This window comes from Apus apus, chromosome 4, assembly GCF_020740795.1.
Source record: "Apus apus isolate bApuApu2 chromosome 4, bApuApu2.pri.cur, whole genome shotgun sequence".
In the NCBI taxonomy this organism is placed as follows: domain Eukaryota; kingdom Metazoa; phylum Chordata; class Aves; order Apodiformes; family Apodidae; genus Apus; species Apus apus.
This window is the reverse complement of record NC_067285.1, coordinates 84,610,889-84,631,846: the sequence shown is the minus strand read 5'-3', so window position 1 is coordinate 84,631,846 and position 20,958 is coordinate 84,610,889. Positions and strand designations below refer to the sequence as shown.

Here is a 20,958-nt window from a genome sequence, read left to right as displayed (position 1 = left end):
ACCAACTACATCTGTTCTTTCAGCAGAAGTAGGCAAAGTACAGACCTTATCCAAACAAGCTGTCTGCATGAATTATGTCTTTCAGACCATGCTATACAACATGGAGTAACCAATCAGTCTTCACAGCATGGACTGTCCTCTTGATGACCAATATGCATATGTACCTTGTGGGCGAACACAAAAGAAAGAGAATTCTTGTCTCTGAACAAAAAGGTGCATGTCTAGACAGCTGGAACTGTGCCTGTATATTTATTTTTGCAAAAGCAATTAAACCTGTCCACTTTGGAAACAGATTCAGATTTCAGGCTCTGCAGTTTGCTAGTAAGAGTTGCACACATTAAGACAAAATTACTTTTTCCTAATCTCTACAATTCTCCATTTATTAAATAACTCCTTAATGGAAACTAAATCTAATTTGGACACAGAAACTAAATGATGCACAGATGTCTCCTCAGCTCTAATCAAGTCTCAGAGACATCACATAGATCAGACCAAGAGTTCTCACATAGAATAAAGCAATCTTAATTTCAAGCTGATCAGTGGCTTCTGAAAAAAAGCTTTTCTTCCAGGAAGAAAACTAAATGGTAGAATTGCTTCAAGTCAATACTTCATGAGAATTTTAGGCTAGGGCTTACACAAACTCAGCCTGCTCCTGCAGACTGCATGCTCACTAGCAGCTGGGACACAAGATACACCCATCATGCACCTTTGGGTTTAGGTTCTTCTAACAGCAGTCCAAGCTCTGGCAGGCTCATGATGGGAACCAAGCAAAACATGGCACAGATTGAAGCTACTGCTGAGCATCACACAAAAGTGCATCCAGAACCTGAACTAAAACTTTTACTGCAGGCAGTTCTTTAGAAACCTCAAAAAATGTCCTTTGATCCATACCTAAAAAGTTCCTTCAAAACAAAAACCCATCAAAGCTCTTTTAACAGTCATTCCCTTCAAAAGTTAACCACAGATAGCTGTACCAGTATGCTTTAGGCAAAGCTGCAAACCTTAAAAGCAAATGCATCAAACTTCAGGGGTTTTTCATTCGATATGTATGCAAATGTAGCATGTAAGCCTACAGTTCAAATGTGAAAAGATGTAGAAACTGATGTAACAGTAAGAATCCATCCCATTTTCCTCTTAGACAGTCCAGATGTCATTAAAGCCAAAGACAATCAAAGCTAAAACAAGTCACCATCATCTAATACATAATGGTATTAAAATAAATTACTAATGGGATATGGATGCCTCAGCAGTAAACTGTAACCACCACCCTTACAGTTCAGGTCAGTATAAAGGAACCAATTGGAAACACACAAACAGAATTCTGCTCTGAGAAGGCAACTGGGAAGCAGTGAATTAGATCATTTTATAAACACATGGAAGAAAACTATCATGCCTAAACAACACAGGATACAGAACTGAACTAACACATTCCAAGAAAAATTTTGCAACAAAACCACCAGTCTGTTGTTATGTAAGAAAACATTTCTTAGGCCTTTATTTACAAAAGCTTTAAAAACAAATACCCTCTGTTATGCAAATTATTCATTGTTTAAAAAGGACCACCCAGTTACATCATTGTAATGCAATGAAAAAAGGTGTTTGATTTTTTTAAGTACAAGGTAAAACAGAATAATTTGGTGAACATGTTGAGGTTTCTCTAGTATTGATTTCTGTGCTGAACACACACACATATGCACACAGGCACACGCTGTCGCACATTCCATCATTCCAGGCTAGTATTTAGCTATTCAGTACCAAAAATCCTTCCTGCACAACTGCTCTGTACACGTCATGCAGAGTTAAGAACGTACTTTAGGGTCCTTTAAAACAATATATCTAAAATATATTGCTAAGATATACTCAAAAATAAACTAGCATTACACTCCTCAGGTAACTTTATTAGCTATAAGTTATTTATATTTTGTTGTTTTACAACAAGTATCTGCAACATCTGTCTCTGTAGCAACTAAAAAAAGCACGATTTAATTGTCCTTGTAATTCAATAATTCAATTAAATAGTATTTTTTCAGATCTTTGGGTTTTACCTTCAACTAAACTGACTTTCAAAAATCACCGAATCAAGTACATAATAAATATGACTTCATAAAAATATTTGAGGTGTACATTACCAGAATAAAAGCTAGGCAGTTAATTGAGGGAAGTGTGCCAGTCTAAAACTCCTTCTATTTCAATATCCTTCAACTCAGCTTAGTGTCAAAAAATGCTGAAGTCATAGCTGTTCTTTTCCTGAAGGGTGTAAAGCTGTTTTTTCAAGCTGCTTTCCCCATCACAGAGCAGTTTTAAAGCAGCAGGCCAACCAGTAGTTGACATGTGCAGGATGCATCTGAAAATGACTGCATACTAGTAAAATAACAGCAATTACTAGGATTTCAGTAGTTTGTTTTGCTTGAACAAAGAGAGGTTATGCAGCAAATAAGTCATGTTCTATGGGTTGAGATACCAAGGAAATAATAGTGTGAAGCTGCTGAACGTAGCAGATGCTTGTTTTGTAGCTGAGGGCAAAATTTAAAAAAAAAAAAACAAACAGAACTTCAAATAAAACACAGAATCTGAGTCAGAGTAGCTCTCTAAAGTGCAAATTTGATGGTCCACAATCTTGAATAGCTAAAACGCCTGCAAACTGGAAGGAACAGACATGAATGGGGAAGTTAATCACAATCAGTGCCAGTTAATTTGGACTAGGGAGGGGAAAGACAAAAAACTAGAAGATCAATATAGGTAAGTTTACCAGACTGTTCATGATGATTTAACTTTCCCCTTCTCTCTGCCACACTGATCCTACACATGCTTCTTTACAAATGGGCTAGATGTGAGGCCAAAATGTAACCCAGAAAATTTTATATATCAATATTAAGATCAAAATCTGTGATAGGAACAGTCAAGTTTTGTACATAGAAAGGCAGAAAAGAAAGTGTGCTGAGAAAGGAGGGAAAAAAGCCTTATTGTCCAAGGGGTTCAACAAGAGATAAAACCTATATACAAGCATGTGGAGGTCAAAAAGGTGGCCTTTCATTTCATGTCATGACTGTTTGTTGGCTTCTTCTTCATATGCATTTCCTGTGCCATTTTGTACGTAAGATGACCCCGAACCAAGGCCATATAAGTGGCCACAATATTTAGCATCGTCAATGTGATCTTCAAAGAACATCTGAAGAGTTAAAGGAGAGACACAAATTATTGCCAAAGGAAAGGCTCAGTTTAAACAGAACTATAGAAAGGCTTTAAAATGTTACTTTTTTTAACATATCAAATCCTAAGGCGAAAAAGATGATATAATACATGTGATAACACAAACTCGACACATTATGAAAATGTGCTAGATGACATGCTAAAAAAAAAAAATACAAATTCCACTACCACCACCCTCCCCGCAAAAAAGACACAAAAACACTCAAGAAGTCTTTATCCTAAAAACTTCCCAGCAACCCTGCACATCCCAGTTGTTGGCACTTTGAGACAACATCTGAAAACTAAAGCAGCCAGAAGCATGCAGGAGCAGGGGCGACAATACACAATCTAAATGCAGAGGACTGCATACACCAACACAGGCTGAAAGCTTCTCCCTTAGCAGCACAGTGTGTACAGAAAGCTCTCTACTGCAGGAATTGAAGACCTCAGTTCAAAGTTTTGAAGTCCCAACAGTTTTTCAAGAAATAAGCAGGTAGGAAAACCCCAAAATAACAACTCTACTGTTGTAGCATTAGTATGTAAGTATTTTTGATGGGAAGAAACAGATCAATAACTTTTTGGCTAGGACTCAAAATCCAAGCAAGTTGCAAGTCCTTCACAACAATTAGGAACACAGCAATAACACATTTATTAATAAATTTTGCACCACTAAAAGCAATGAAAAAGTTTTTCACTCAAATACATTGTTATACCATGAACTCTACTGAAAAGGCCTTAAAACACACATGAAATATATTTCTATCCGCTGACTACTGTGCCCTTACTTAGAAATACTGCATTTGAAAAGAATCTGAAATTCTTTTAAAAAATCATCATTGCTGCGTTATATTAGAGAAGCAATCATGGGTCTGAACCTTTTACTCTAGAAAAATAACTTGAAAGGCAGTATCTTGGGCATAACTATCATCTACTCCTCTTTCCCTTTATTTGCTTTGGATTTTGTTTCAAATTGGAGATTAATGACACCAGGCACACAGCAGGTAGTAGCACTGGGCTTGGACTGTACCAGAAACACAATCCTCTATTGGATCTGTAGCCCGTGACTTGCTTGACAACTGCCAGCAGCTCCAATGGAGGCAGATACGAGAAGCAAACCAGCTTAAAACACATTTGTTTTTTACCTGCTGACTCACTAGTATTTGTCAGAAACTCATGGTCATTTTCTCCTTTACACAAAAGGCTGGGTTACAGAAAGTAGACACCTCAGAACACAACACCAAACCTCATTAAAAGATGAGGTTGGCTAATGCCTTCTGTTTTGACATGGTAAATGACACTGACTAGCTGGCAGAATGCCATGTTCAGACACACTGGCATTTGACCAGTGCACCTGCTTTCCAGAAGAGATCCCTTCAATATCTGTATGCTCTGCTAATACAACCTACAAATATAAAATTTAAAATATCCTAAAATCTTTCAACTGTACACAGACAACCAGCAAGGATACATGACGTTTGCAAGACCTAGTTTCCCTTGCTGCAAACCTTTCATTAATTGACTGATACATCTTTTAGAACCTGAATTAACCTGTGCTGTAATTGATGATAAAAACAAATACATGGACATTCTGCACAATGGCCTGAAAGTCATTATGCAATACACCTGTAGCCTCCAAGTTTAGCTAGAAGTGACTAGTCCAGATACTCTTACCCCCTTGCCCTGTCCTGACACGAGCAGCAGTGCACACTAGCTGGGTATTACACTGAGCCAAAGCTCAAAAACTATTGGTTTCAGCACAGTCATCCAGAAAGGAGTTTGGCTCCAGCAGCTAACTCACTGCAGTAGCCACCTCAAAATGCACCCTGTAAAACAGAGAAAGAAAAATTCCCCAAACCAAAAATCCACAAAAAAATCCAAAAACTGGGAACATGCTGGAAACAGGAAGCAACAGTCACTCATAGCAGCTAAGCAGGGAATCAGTAGGCTGGTTCACACTTACTCTGGGGAAAATACAGGTGGTCTTATTTTTGTCAAGAAAGGAGTGACCCCTGAAGCCATTCAGAGACCTCCTTAAAATATAGCAGACTTATCAGAATCAGCAATTCTGTGTATCACAGCACATTACTACTATGGAAATAAAGCCAATACATCCACCTACTTCTCTCATTTTGAAAAAGGCCATTCCCGTGAGCAAAGAATCAGATCCTGCCTGATGCTGTGGTCCTATCCTTTCCAGCTCTAACTGCTCAGCCACTTCCTGCAATCCACCCTGAAAAATAAAACGTTGTTAATGGCTGAAAAAAACCACAAACAAACACCACATCAGAAAGCTGAACAGCTATATTTGGGTAAATCCAGTACACAAATCACATAACCTCAGGTATATTTTAACATTTGTACAGTAGCTGAAACAGTCATGCTAGATAAATACACACCTGGAGAATCAAACTTCCAGTATCAATAGCATCATTAGAATTTTGTGCCAGTACTAATTAAATAAAGTATATATGACCAACAAAACTACTACTTCATGTTACGAGCTTCTCCAGTATCCATGTCATTATTTAAAATGATTGTCAAGATGTTGAAAGGACTGGCAATGTTGAAGAAACTCAGGTGTTCTTGTACTCCTCTTATTTGAATGAAAGTTTAAAAGGTAAAAACACTGTTCTACAAATGCAAGAATTCAAGTGATTACAAATTTTACTGCCCATATGCCTCCGTGTGTTCAAGTATCTAGGCTTCCTTTGAAACAGACCTCCTTCTTTTCACTCACCTTTCAACAATTAAGTTGAGTTTTTCCACTTCCTTTCACAAAAACTGAGAGTATCCTTAAGCATCTACAACATTACAGGGAGTCCAGGAAAACGTCACACAGCAGGCATTTAGAAACCAGGTTGTAAAGTAAAAAAAAGGAGAAAAGTGCCCACCCCATCTCTACAAGTAGACATTCTACCCTTCTTCAAGTTTGTTTCATAAGCTGCCCTAACAGGATAGGGGAAAAAAAATAGCAAAAAAATCCATCCTCTCACAAATGGTTTTCTAACATACTGAAATCCAATGGCATAGATCGTTTTTCTGTCAGAGATGTATATTTAACAGTCACACATGTAATGAAACGCGCTTCTTAAAAAAGTATATAAACATCTCACATACAAAAAGGGAACAATTTAAAACAGTAATTGTCTGCTTTGAATTTTGATACAAGGTTTAAAAGGGTAGACTGCGAAGCTGTAGACATCACTCCAAAGCTGCAAATCCATCTGCTCTGAAAGGTAAAACTACTCCAGTTTTGAAGCAAATTTTCTTCCCAGTAAGCTTATGTGAAAAACTTACCCCTTAAGTGCAGAGTGACTGAATAAACCTCTTTTAAGTGCCCCGCCCCCCCCCCCCCCAACATTATTAATCGCTACATGTGTAAGCAAGCCCATCAGAAGCCAGTTAGGCTTTACATAAATAACACAAATTGGCTGAAGGAAAAACATATTCTACCATACGTGCAATCTTTTAATGCTGTAAGCTACACTGTGAGCATAGAATGTTGTACATATATTTTTTTTTCAATTATTTAACCATAAAGCTACCAGAAATAGACTAAAGCATGTATACATTCTTCAAGGTCTAAAAAGACAAAAAAAAAAAAAGACAAAAACCCCTTACTGCTGCCATAAGCTTTGCAAGGCAGAAATGCTGCAGAGGCAATGCTCTTAAAGGAAAGACTGCCCAATATCTGAGTTCACTTTCTTCATGCTCTTAGGTCCTTTCAAGCATGGGAAGGGAAACAATGAGAAGCAAAAGCATTAACAGACAATGTTAACAGAGCAACAAAGTCTGACCTAAAATCAGATCAAGCATTATGAAAATTCCTATTAATCTTATGGTGACAGTTTGAGTCCAGGTTTTTCTTTTGTCTAAAAAGATGGAAGCTTCAGTAATAACATTGCCAAGTAACACCTACAAACCAACGTGAAAACCTAGTGCTGATATGGCTAGTTTTATTCCAGCTTGAGCAGCAGGAATACAGTTTACAGAAGTTTAAGATAAGAGTAGTTTCATACACTGTACAGTTAAGGACTGACACTAGCTTGTTTTCTTTACGTGCTTGAAGACAACATGTGATCACTACAAATGCGCTCAGTTAACTTACACTGTCAAAAACATCCTGAGGGTTGGTGGGAAGGGGAAAAAAGTGCATCTCAGATACAAGGGTGTTCCCGGCTTTCTAACTACAATAATGATCTGTTAAGAGTTAGCAACAGCAATTAGACTCACACTCTTTCAAGGCACCATTTTCTGCTCCTAAAACCCTCTACATCCTCAGGCTCTGGAGGAACACACAACTTTTGCAGGGAACTTCTTGGACTGCAACGATTACAGAATAAAACCTGGCTGTCTCTGAAAATTTAAAAGGCTACTGAGATTCTCTTTCAGGCAAGATTTCCGCATGCTGGATAACAATATTTTCTTCTTGGAGAAGAACAAAATATTTCCAAATTTTCAGAGCACTGGTCTTTCAAGAAAGAGGCCACAGGTCGATTTACAAACTCAGATTTCATGGCACTGGTACCAGAGGTCACTGGTCTGTACAACCCCCCCATTAAAAGCAGTTTTCAAACAAGGTCTATAAATCCACATAACTTAAGTGTTGCTGTTACTATAAAAAAGGCCTGCAATTCTCTACATGAAAAAAAATTTAGAAAACAAGCAATAGTTTAACCTATTCTACATTAATATCTCAAGTTAACTCCCAATCTGCATGCCAGTGAAGTCCACTCATGCCCATTTAAGGTAAGGGAACATACTGTAAATTCAGAGTACTTAGTTCCACAAAAAAGCATCAGCTTCCAAATACTGAGGTGTCTCTCTCTTATTAATGCCAAAAATTATTTTTTGGGTTCATGGGGGCAGGGAGTTAGGGACCTACAGCAAATCAGTGACATTCACATTCAAAGCTACTTAAAACAAGTCAACAAAAGGACAACTGCACAGCAGTTCAATTCACTGCAATTTAATGGAGACTGAAAGTGACAGACATTAGGAGACAGTGCATGCATTTTGAGAGTCACAACACTGAATGTTTAACAACTTGCTTCAGACAGCTGCTCTCAGTAAAAGTCCACCATCACTTCATCACTACTAAATATGGAGGGGCAGGATTGTCCACATCCCTTCCCCTCTTTACCAGTCTGCAGGTTAGGTGACAGGAACAAGATTTACTGCAGGAAAGCTGACCTACAGCTCCGAAAAAAAAAATTTAAATATCACTTTTTTCTTAAGCTTGCTGATATAAGACTTGTGAAGGTTTTTCTTCTCTTCCAACACCATTAATATTTCTAAACAATGCAGGTTACACACAACTATGTCTTAATAAAATAAATACAACCACATCCTCCCCAAACTCACTGGGCATAGTGACACAGAACATCATTCTGTCACCTTTCCTACATCACTGAAGTTGAATTACACTTTGTTTTTTGTAAACGTGTTGCCACCACTAAGACACCAAATGCTTTGCTTCCTTGGGATTGAGAAAGGGTTTATTTTTGTGTGTGTTTTCCCCTCATCCCTCCTTTAAGACTCCTGAAGTTTATGAACATCATTTGTAGTTCCAGCCTCTGTGGAGAAAAACTGTTTCTTGTCTTTTAAGATTCTGCTGTTTGCCCAGATGATTACACCAATAACAACTCTAAGTGAACACAGGTAGATACACTCTTTGTACTAACTAGGTGGTCTTAATTTTCAACATTAACTCGATTAACAGAAGGATTTACACACTTAATTACCATAGAAGTAGGCTACTACTTAAAAGTGACACGTTCTTACTAGTTTATCAGAGTATAAACCCCATGCAGATCACTAGTTGAGCACGGTGAAGTGGCAAGCCATTCCTTAGTTAGGATTTGGTTGTACTACAGTCAGCATTCTCCTTTTCCTGCAGGTTCTCATAAAGAAAGCCTAGAGAATCAAGTTACTTTCCGTAAAGCAGCAAGTCATTGATTGCCTCAGATGAGCGATGCACCTCATTCCAGCAGCAGTCTGGACTCTCACAGTTCTTAGGCAAAGCTGTTAACAATTTCTGTAGTATCTTTCTTTCACTTGCTCTTTTCCCCTTCACATACTTAGTTCCAGTTTCCATTCTCCAGTCCAATAAAGTATCCAAATTTTATGCCTGATAGAGTAAGCCAATTAGTAACCCCACTGGCCTGACATGAGAGATTAGCTTCTACTACTGTATTTTATTTCTAGAAGTCACACGTTGTCCCTGAACATGTGCTGTTGTTTAATCTTTCCTTATGGGGCCATCTGAAACATTCTTCATTCCATTCCTCTTCCCAAGACACTTCCACAGCATCGTCGTCACAATTACCTTTGCCAAGACAACTGCAGTCCTTTAGTGGACTGCACAATGAGGAAATAAGAGTATATGAAACCCATCAATTCTCACAGCTCAAGATCAATTCCAAACATGGGTTTATCATCTATCAACAAAGACTGGGCACTATAAATACAGTATGAATAAGCTATTTTTAAATAGCTTGTTATTGTGTAAGTGGTTATAAAAGTGTGTGCTCCTGGCTGCCTCTATCAATAGCCTTTAATATTAAACATATTTATGTTTGAGACAACAAGGCTGTTTCATGAGTATTATATAAGCAAAACCAGAATATTTTTAGCAGAAAACACTGTTTCTCCAAAACCAATTTTTTTTGAGTCATGAACTTACCTTCAGATTTTTGCAACTCTTCATGAGATACTTTACATCATAGATAACAGGAAAGAACAATCGCAGTATTTCAAAGAAGTCCAGCTCTTCTTCAGGTAAATTAGAGTTTGTCAGGATTTTGATTAGATAGCCAAAGTCATAGCCACTGCAAATTAATAACAAAAACAATATAAGCAAAGAGAGGCATCTTTCTCACTTCCAACATCAAGACTTAATTACATATTAACACAACATTTTGCTTAATTTCAATGCAATTAAGACTGACTCTTAACAAAAAAGTAAGTCTCAGTATAAATGGACCCACTGCAGCTTTCAGGGAAACATTTTAATTTAGCCTCAATGAGACCAAGTGAAGGAGAGAGAAAAAAAATATTTTAAAAAAATCTGCTTAGAGTAGCTTCTCCAAATCCTGCAACAAGGTAGCTGTTCTGGGACTTTACCCGATAGCAAGAATTTAGAACAGAAAGGCTCCTAGCTGGTTCCTTTCACAGAGAATGGAATTTCTCACTAGAAACTGCAATAGAGACATATCCACATTCCAAAGGATTCAAGAGTTTCCAGACTCAACACAGGTTTATGCCTGAAGGACATTTTCACCCTCAACATTGAAGAAGAGCAGATTGTTTTTCTTCTATCCCGATTAAATCAGTACACAGACAACTGAAAAACGTATTTTCTAAACCACGCAATTGTCAGAGTTGGAAGGGTCCTGTGGAGATCACCTAGTCCAACTCTCCCGCTAAAGCAGGATTGCCCAGAGCACATTACTCGGGACTGCATCCAGACAGGTCTTGAATATCTCCAGAAAAGGGGACTCCACAACCTACGACTTATTTTGTAGACTACTGCTCCTTTTGGAGTCAAGGAGAGAATGCATTGGAAAATTTTTTTGTATGTACATGTAAGTCAGCAGGAGGCAGCAAGATAACTGAGCAATACAAGCTTGGCAGAAGAAACTGAGGCACTATATACAGTGTGCTTGAAGTGGAGAGAAGAGTTTGGGAAGACTTCCTCCTCAGTAGCTTGACTGAAGAAAGCAGACATAGGAAGGAGGCATGGAAGTAAAAGGGGAAATAATGTACTTTCACACAGGGTGTTGAAATGAAGCAGGGTTTGAAGCATAGGAAAGACAGATGTCCAGTATTAAGTAAGACTGAACAGCACAACAAAAAGCAGTGATGACTAGTTATCTTCTTCTCTAGGAAGGCAGAGATTGCAAGCCACATTATTCACAATCTCATCTTGAATCTGATCCATTCTGATCCCTTGTACTTGTAGGATTGTTCATACACTAAACTAGATGGGGGACTGATCTGTTATCTTTCAGCTTTCCATCAAATCAATTCCTACACTGTGTTGATATGCAATTTTTAAAGTGTCTGTACTAACAAAGAAGATGAAAATGCATCAGGGCTGCCTCTACTGAAGGCTGCATCGTTTTGCTGCTTAAGGAGCATTACCATATAGCTGAGAGACAATTCAAGTGAATGGGTGGCAACCACAGACTCCAAATTCCCAGTTTAAGACTATGTTTGTTCTTGTTTATGTGAGGATCACTCTCAAAACCAGTAATTTTGGAACTTGGTAAATCTTGAATGAGATCTTTAACTGTGAGATGAACAATACAGAAGACAAATCAATTAAGTGACTGTACTACTGATCCTGTAGATACTCAGCACTCACAAAGACTGGTGACTTCTGATGCAGGCTCAAGGCTTGAGCTTGCTCAATCGAAGCAAAGAGGATAGCTTTTTGTACCTTTTGTATATGACGGGATTATCTAAATCATATTTATCTTACGACTTTCTAGACAGCAGGTAGAAAAATCTTGAACATACTGGGAATGAAGGATTGTTTGCTAAAAGTCCATTAATGCAGGATATACAAAACATATGGGCTACTGCAGCTCTCCCATGGGGGTTTTCCAGGGCTGGGAAGAGGAATTTCATGTTGAATGAATCCTGCACTGCATCTGGTGCTTTGAAGCTGCGCTGGCAGCACTCCAGACTCCACAGTAGCAGCCACTGGCCAGAGAGCAAAGGAGCCAAAGATGAAGAACGTTAGCAGTCTTACAAAGTAAAAACCTGTAGTATGCTTGGCAAAACGGTAGCTTGGAAGCTTCATTTTATTAGATCACCTATGAGGGGAGAAAAATAAACTGTGGGGAAGCCTGTAGCAGCATAAAACCCTCAGTAGAAAAAGAAAATAAAAAAGCCACATTAGCAAAAAAGACTGTTAGGGATTAAAAAGATTTACTCCCCTGGAGATTAGAGATCTTACTAATTCACTGAATTCCTGACATCTGTCATCTCTGTGGCTCAAATGTAACATTTGTATTAAAACTTCTGAAGAAAATATTTGTATTCCTCTTCTTCCAAAAAAGAGAAGATGGTTTTACTCCTCTTTTCTCAAGAAAATGTATGTGAGTGACTGAATTAATAGAAAACAGATGCTCTCAAACACTTCCAATATCTATTAAGGATGTACTGCAAGAAAAGAGAAGTCAAAAGTAATTTACTATTTGCATTGAAAAGGAAGCAGGCAATCATAAGTCTGCAATATTGATTAAGAATTAATATAATTTTTTCTGCTGGAGATCGTAGCAGATTCTTTCATTCTAAGATTCTCATGCAGAAAAGAGCAACAGTAGACTTTACAGGTATGATGACTCTTCCACTGCATGACAGCATTCAGTCAAATATATATCTTTTTGGATCCTAAGCATGGGTTAGCTTTACCCAGCTCAACCAAATCATGTCTTACATTCCTTAAGTTCCAGCTGCTTATTTAGTCCCACTGTGCCCGTAACAATAATCACAAACCACACTTCACTAATCACAAACCAGTATCAATGCATTTACACTGTCTTTTTAGTATACTTTTCAGGGGTAATATGCTTCAGTCATCCAAGTGTAGAGAGACCTCTTACTCTGATTCACAACTAAGATGCATCTAGTTCAAAAATTTGAGTGACCACTGCTGAATGCTAACACAAGGATAAGAAAGTCCACAGTGACCAATTAACCAATCACTGCTCATTAAAGACATTTTCTTCTAATCCTCTAACAGGCAATTAGAGGTTGGTTTATACCCAAAGCACACGGACTTCCTTTCCTTAAAAAGCTTTCACCATTTCCAGTATAATCACCTAAAGTTACTTAGTGCAGCTAGCCACAATCCCTGGAGCTATACAGCAATGTAAGCACTCTTATAACCACTTTATTATTTTTATTTCTTTCATGAAACACTGACAACCGTAGGCAACAAGACCACAAAAAAGATCAAACATGTCTGTGTTTCTTTCCCTTGTTATGCAGAAAGAGCTCAGATAGCCATTTAACAATGAATTCTACTAAAGTACCAACTGTCTCTGAAATAAATCAAAACCTAACAGAGCCAATAAAGCTTTTCCTCATTTTGTAACTGGTATCAGAAATGAGCCAGCAGATTACATTTTACTGAAATTAGTTAGACACAGATGATTATTGAAATACAATAGCCTGGAACTTCCCAGGTTCCCAAAAACATCTGAGTTAAGAGGCATGTTTGCACAGAGCCTCCAAAAGGTAGATTCAGGAGGCTGCACACAGGTGGACACTCAGCTTCTGCAGATCAGTGAAACATTGACAAACAGGTTTTGAGCTGTTCTGTTTTATAACTACCAAGCACTCACAGCTCCCTCGACTTGTCACAAGAACCAGAAATTCAAGGCTTCCCCCTCCTCTCGAATCAAATACATTTTATCACGCAACAGATTTGAAGGAGCTGCTTATGAAACTGCAGTATACAGCAACCAGTGACAGTGCAAATATTTCTTTGCTCATGCCTGGCAGAACTGCAGATCCACACAGACTTGCCAACAGGTCAGGATGCCAAGGCAGCTACATGAAATGTAGAGATAAAAAGCACAAAAAGAAAACTGAGAAGCTAAGAGCTTAGAAATAAACTATGTAAGAATTCCAGGAAATCAGAGTGCAAAATGAAACAAAACATAACCTCACACACTGAGAAAGGAGTAATCCCCCCCTGCCAACTTCCTAAAAGACTCATCAATTTTGAAGGTTAGTAGTAACTAAAGCATTTTAAGGGATCAGAAGCAATAGTACAGTCAGCAAGCAAAGAACTACTGCATAGAGAGCGTACATGAATCAAATTTTCAACTGAGCTGTCCCCCTGTTTAAGTTTCCACTGATAGAACAATCATAATCAACCTAAGACATGTCTATAAACTGTTGTTTACTGTTCTTTATGGAACATTTTATGTGACTCATGCTCATTTATAGCTTTATGCAGTCTTGGCTTCCTCAGAACTTAACCCAACACTCCAGGGTTTTGTTCTTGAGGTAACATCAACATGCTTTGTCAAGCACAAAAGCTTTTGAACAGTCTTAGACTTCAGAATTGTCTGTCAAACACTGATTATCTACATTTGCTGGAACAGCTGGCCAGAGGATTTCTGAAGACCTTTTCAGTAAAGATCACAACAAACTCATTTTGGCACAGATGAAACTGGATTTTAATGAAGTCATTCCCAAAACCCCTCATGAGCTGCACTAGTGAGAATGGCATTATTGCACATAGTTTGGACTACACTTTGACCAGCATACTAGTCAGGAATCGCATACAATCAACATAATTATGCTTTAAAAAAGAATCTAGTGTAGAAATGCCTCAGTTATTGTTTCACTAGGATAGCCTATGCTGGGCCCTTAAAGTTAATATACAATATTGGAAAAACACTGATTTGTAGCTGTAGCTGCTTCTACATGGCAGTGTTTGCTGATGAACAAGCAACATGCTCAATATGCTTCCCCTTCTCCTGAACCATCCAAATTATTTTATTGTAGTGAAACGTAAATCACATATTAATGTGTTTAAGAAACTGAAAGTAACCTCATGCACTAATTCAGCCTTTGTAGTTATTTTGTCACAGTTCACGGCCATCTTATTCCCATATTTTTTCTGAAGGTGCTAAAATTATTTAAGTTATTTTGGAGTTACATTGAGAACCAAGACAACTGCAAGTAAAAGATGTAGGCAAGTTAGGTGACAAGCATACTCAAAGAGGATCCTCCTTTTTTTGTTAATTGTCTTATTTACCTCCTCCTTTTAGAAAGTCAGTTTGATGCTTTCTACAAAGCAAGTCAAAAAAAGTAATTCTCCAACAGGCTGTTATATGCACCTTTGTTTTACTCTCCTTGCTGAAGCAATCATTATTTTTCAGATGGTTAATAAGGTAAATACTTCTAATTCCATGTAACTTTCTCTCCTCCAGCCTTCCCTCCAAGATTCAATATTTAAGGATGAAGAATTTTTTTTTCTGGTTTTGTCATTTACATATAACCACCCACCTACATAGCACGAGTGATAAACGAGATTAAGCCTGTAAGGAAACTACTAATCTCAGCTAAAATATTTGCTTTACCTTTGTTGACTCGCTTAGCAGCCAGCACTTAATATGTCAACTTGAGAGCATTACATAGCAATAAGCCTTTAAAGTCATTATTGCTTGCAAGAAGAGCAAATTATCTCTACAACACAGGTGACTGACTATACAATGCTTAGCACGTGTTAGAACTTATTAACACCTAAAGATCTTTATCTTGACAGATTCCTAAAGATTTAGCATTCATATACCTATTTTTACTTGGAAAATGAGTTCCTGTGATGGAATAAGTGGTAAATTATATTCATTACTGCAACTAGCATTAAGGCATATCAGGGCTGTCCTGTCAAGCTGAGTAATTTCAGCTCTCTAGATTGCTGGGAGATATAAAACAAATTTAGAAGTGCTTTTTGAAACTCTTCACTGATAATTCTGTGGTCTCTCCCATGAGACAAACAGTATTTGCTCAAGAATTGCTTAGGAATCATTTGCTTTTATCATTGTGACTGTTAACATTTGCATGTGTGATATTAAAAGATACAATGCCACCTGCTGGCTTAGGAGTTCCCAATTTTTCTGGCTTACAGCTTTCTGGTTACAGTGTAAGCACCAGAAACAAAACACCAGTGCCACCTTTTACACTCTTCTAATACAGAATAGCACTACAGGCATTACAGCAAAAATACTTTTCTAAGTTTTACCAACCAAGACAGGTGCAACATACACAGATGCATACCACTTAATATGAGATGTGAAATACAAGCTCTAGAATTCAACACTCAATATTGAAAACTCAAAATACTTAACACGCAGAAGTTACCTATGAAAGGAAAGCCATTTGACGCCTTCACACAGTACAACTCCTGATGTCATAAGCAGTTCTGCAAAGTACTGTGTCTCAATTCCTTCTTCCTCATGCTTTTTAAACTGGATACCAGATGTCGTCAACAGTTCAATAGAGTCCTGGGCATACATATCTTCTCTAAAAACAGAGAGGGATTAAGTTTATTTTTAAAATGTACAAGCCTCAGTGATTACAAAGCTTTTTTGCTATTCATTCCACAGACTTCACTAGTGTAAGAGCAGGAGCAACTTGACTTTGTTCCACATTAATTACAAAATCAATCATTTTTCATGGGTTTTGCTGGGTTTTTTTAACCTTCACTAGCATTTAATCGTTCCCATTCTCACCTCCTCCATAAAAACTAGTTCCTACTCCTCTTCTGGTTACCTAAAACTCCCCTTTTGCAAATCTACACAGGAAAGTGAATGTATGAATACAGATATTTTACCAGGATTCATTATTTGAACTGGGACAAATTAAATATAACAGTTGAAGCACTAATATGTCACACTGTAGAACCATGAACACTACACTCTAGATCCCAGTGCTCTATTAGTTCTGTGGATATTTCTCACACATTTATTGTGATTTAAGCTTATGTGAATATTTAGACACATGCTCATCAAAACTTCCTTCTCACTGCCACTGGATATTAAGTACTTGCTCCATGTAGTCAATCCTTAAAATTCAAGTAGCCCAATGTTTTCTTTCTAAACAAAAAAACTGCAACTTTAATAGCCATATTTTGGACTCCAAATTAAACAGGATGAAAACATTTCTCTAGGCCTTGTTTGATCCCCTCTTATCCCTGTATTTATTCCCTTTACCACTAACGTTTTTGTAAAGACTTAAGGATTTTGTGATTATATGCATGTTTTGGTTTTTTCCCCTAATGTTTAATCTACATCAACACAACAAAGACACAGAATGGTTAATTGGAAAAAAAAAAAGCAAGCATACGTGGCTCTACTTAGAAGTTTATATTCATATTGCTATTCACAACCTACTATTCTATGAAGTCTCTTTAGTATAGTTTTCAATAAAACAAAAAAAACCCAAACAAAACAAAAAAATAACAGACAACCAGTACCTCAAACCTGACTATCAGATTCAGTCATAGACTTATATTCCTTATTCCCAATAGCAAGTCAACATTCATCAGAACACAGATACATTCTCAACATGTGTTGTATCTTTTTTCCTCCCTCCCACACAGCTGCTTATTAGATCTCCAGCTCTAAGGCACGACCTCTCTAACACCTGTCCATCTCCATAACACATTAAAGAAGCCATCCAAAACAAACACGGCCATTTCACAAAAAGAAGTTTTAATTCTAGTTTGTTGCTCTGCACTAATCAGGGGGATAGCCAGAAAAATATTCATGCTCTTTAAAAAGACCACTTCAACAAGACCTGGCTGGAACCGCACACACAAAAAATTACCTTCTAGGAACAGCCAACAGCTGTTTTGCTTTAGGAGCAGAACACCTGGCTTAGTGCCACTTCCCAAAAGGAAGTTTAGAAACAGACAAAAGTAAGTAATCTCCCATGTAAAAACAAACAAACACACACACCACAATAGGTTTCACACAGCACTTACCTACCTGACCTTTTTCTATAAAGTCTTTCCAGTGAACTAATAACAATTTAGTTACTATAGTTACTACCTATACCTTGCCTTACTAAGCTGTCTTATCTGTTCAGCATCCGCACAAATAGATGGAAAACTGTTTTTGTTTTCAGTTGCTTGACCTTTGAAGCTCAGAAGATAAATAAAAGACAACACAGTCTCTTCTTTCCAGATCACAGTTTTAAAGTTACCAATTCATTCCTCCTCTTTTTTCCACACTTAGCAGGATTAGTATATTCTTCTATTAAGACAACAGGTAGCTTCCATCTAGCATTTATATGGCCAGGTAAGTTTAGAAGTAATCTCAAATCTGCACTGCCTTTTAAGAGATGCTTCAAACAAAATTAAAAGAGCATATCATTCCTTAGACCAACTGATTTGTGACAAGTCACAAGACTACTTGTTTAGAAAAGTAGAAAGATCAAGAGACACAGCAACAGGTTTTTTTTCTTTGCAAGAACCCCAATTACTTTGAAAACAGTTTTTATCTGCAGGAAAAATAATTCTGTTTCTAAACCTCCTTTGTAGCCTTCAGTTTTAACTCAAGTGTATCAAACTGTCCAGGGATCAGGTTGTAATATAACTGTCAAAAAACCCCAAGCCTTCAAGATATTTGAGAAGTGTTTGCAGACTCAACTCAGGCCATACGAAAACCTATCATACCAATTATGTTTACTTCAGGAAAAGATTCAAGATACTAGTATCCTTGTCAACAGCCTGCTGAATATATAACTAGAACTTTGCAAAGTGTCTCATGCCACTGGAAAAGTTAGATTTACATTTTAAGGTTCATTAGTGTTAAAACTACTGTGAAATAAAGTTCACAATGCAATTTAGCAGACAGTAAAATTCACCTTGCTTTTAAACCAACTCTTAACATAAAACAATCCAGGACAAAAATCTCCACAGTAGTTATGCTGTAGAATCAATAATCCCTTTCAACCTACTATGGAATAAAAATAAAATACAGTAGCTTAATAGAGTAAGTTGCTCTGAAAACACAAGAATAGCTGCTGCGTTATTAAAAAGTTGACAATATTTTACCTAGAATATTATCTAGAGCTTGTGAGTCTTTTAATAAGAACAGCGTTATTTTAAAGAGGATAGAGTACACTTGCTGATAACATTTGTCATACTTCTGGTTTTACTCAGTTCAGTAACTTTTTTTTTTTTCTTCACATGTTGGTATTCTTCACTTCAAAATATGCAAAGAAACAACATGGGACTTCTATGACAACTAGAAAGAGTTAAACTAAGTTAAGGTAGAAGCACTCTGAAATTCTGAATATGAAAATGCACAGTAACTCTTGCACTAAACAGAAACGCTTCTTTTTAAACCTTCTGTTCAAATTGCCTAGCATTTTTTACCAAATTACCAACAGTAAGACAGACTACACAGAAACTAGGGAAGAAAGTAAGTGTTTGGCTGACAAAACTTATTCCCATAAAACATGTATTGTATTCCAATCATATATATAAAAAGAATTACTATACCTTTCACAATCTTCAATATATTTTCAAGAAGTCAGAAACATGCATTCAACAGCACTTACGTTAAATTAAATTTAAAATTAAACTGCCAAGTTGAAGTTCCTGGGGGATATTCTCCTTGCTCATTCATAAATGTAAGTCCTAGTTGAATTATTTTTAGCAGGTCTACATTGCAACGTAGTAATTGGTACTGATAGTCTGCATTGCTTCGGAATTCTCCAATAGGTCTTGCAACTACTCCTGGAAATTCTGTATCCTGTAAGAACAGAATTAAAACTTCAATACAAGACACTCATAAAAATCTACATTGCTCATTTTGAATAAAACATATTTTAAGCATCTAACATTTTCAAAGGCCAGGAGTAGCATGAGTAAGTTTAGCTTTTAAAAAGGTCATAGATCAGGATCCTTACGTTCGTACAGCGTTAATTGAACATTCAGAATCCTTTCTTCTTTCAAAGAAAATGGATGAAGAAGTTCATAGCCTTAACTTACTAGCATCAAACAAAGTAATCACGTTTTCTGTAGTAGCTTGCAAGATAAACATCAAGTGCCCACTTACCATAGCCACGTAATTATACTTTCGTATAACCTGACGAATTTTCTTCATCTCTTCATCCAAGTTACAAGCCCAAACTTCACAGATTCTTTGGCTATGGTCTACAGTAGCTGCTGGCATAGTGGGGGGCTTTAGAGACCATACATCAAAAGTTACGCTTGACTGAGGATCAGTTTCATAAAGAGAACTTCAATATTATTTTTTTTAACCTAAGAGATAAAGAAAGCAAAATAAAAAAGGTTGAGTTGTTTGGGTTTTTTCCTTCATTTATCTGAAAAAGCATTTAAGCACCAGGATCAAACTTAAATCTTCATCATTTCATAAAAGCAGCACAACGTGGCCACGTGAATTTCAGCTACATGAGTTCTGTTTCCCATCCAAAACCAAAACCCTACGGCTTTGCTAGCAGTTTTGTTTCTCGCGCGGAGTTAAGCAAACCGGCAAGGCACACTGGTTCAACAGGTAAAAGAGACCCCCGAGTCCGACAGCGCCGTTCGCCCGCAGGTTAGAGGCGCACATCCCTGGTGATCCCCCTCGCCGCGCGGGAGAGGGACCGAAGCGCCCCGGTGACTCGTCGGCGTTACGCCGAACCCCGGGACACCGCAGACGAACCAACAGCCGCCCAGACCGCGGCCCCCCGCCCAGGAGAGGCTCTCCCAGCTCGCACGGGCCGCGCCAAACGGGAGACTGGCGCCAGGGACCGAAGCACGGCCCGACAGACCGGGCGTCGCGCCCGGCGGGAGCTCCCAGGCGCCTCCGTTGGCGGGCGAGGCCTTCGGAGCGCCCCGAGGACCCGCGGAGCCCGCCCTGCGCGGCGGGAGCGCCCGGCACCGAGCTGCGACCGGGAAGGGGCCGCCGCGCCTCGAGGTTCCGCTCCCGAGCCCGCCGCCGGCCCGCGGAAACACCCCCCGCCCGCAGCGGGCCGCCGCGGCTGCCGGGGGGCGGCAGGGCCTCCGCGGGGCACGGAAGAGCACCGGACCGCGCTCGGCGCCTGCTCCCGCCCGGCTCCCCGCGGCCGCCGCCACGGCCCGCCCCCCGCTCACCCGCGCGCTCGGGCTGGCCGGGCCGGGCCGCGGCGGGTCCGGCGGGTCTGGCGGGGCCCCCCGAGCCCCCGGCTGCCGCGCGAGACGCAGGAAGGGCCGCCCCCGCCGCCCCGCCACACAAAGCCATTGCG

The 20,958-nt window shown here is 38.7% G+C and overlaps 1 protein-coding gene across 1 annotated transcript; it reads right to left on the bottom strand.

Moving 5' to 3' along the window:
* Positions 1–1,464: 1,464 nt before the first annotated feature.
* CNOT7 (CCR4-NOT transcription complex subunit 7) lies at positions 1,465–20,958 on the bottom strand. The gene is made up of 7 exons (XM_051617513.1): positions 20,828–20,958; positions 19,788–19,993; positions 19,288–19,481; positions 16,081–16,242; positions 9,875–10,019; positions 5,309–5,419; positions 1,465–3,169 (listed from the first exon to the last, which is right to left on the bottom strand). Exons 2-7 carry the CDS (start codon positions 19,902–19,904, stop codon positions 3,041–3,043), a joined length of 858 nt encoding a protein of 285 aa, XP_051473473.1. The 5' UTR covers positions 19,905–19,993; positions 20,828–20,958; the 3' UTR covers positions 1,465–3,040.

What these genes read in the sequence shown, in the direction of transcription:
- CNOT7 (XM_051617513.1), bottom strand. Translation starts at nt 19,904, where the DNA reads ATGCCAGCAGCTACTGTAGACCATAGCCAAAGAATCTGTGAAGTTTGG. An exon ending in AGTATAATTACGTGGCTATG is followed by an intron (nt 19,482 to 19,787) that starts GTAAGTGGGCAC and finishes CTGTTCTTACAG; the next exon opens with GATACAGAATTTCCAGGAGT. An exon ending in AAATGGCTTTCCTTTCATAG is followed by an intron (nt 10,020 to 16,080) that starts GTAACTTCTGCG and finishes ATTAATTTGCAG; the next exon opens with TGGCTATGACTTTGGCTATC.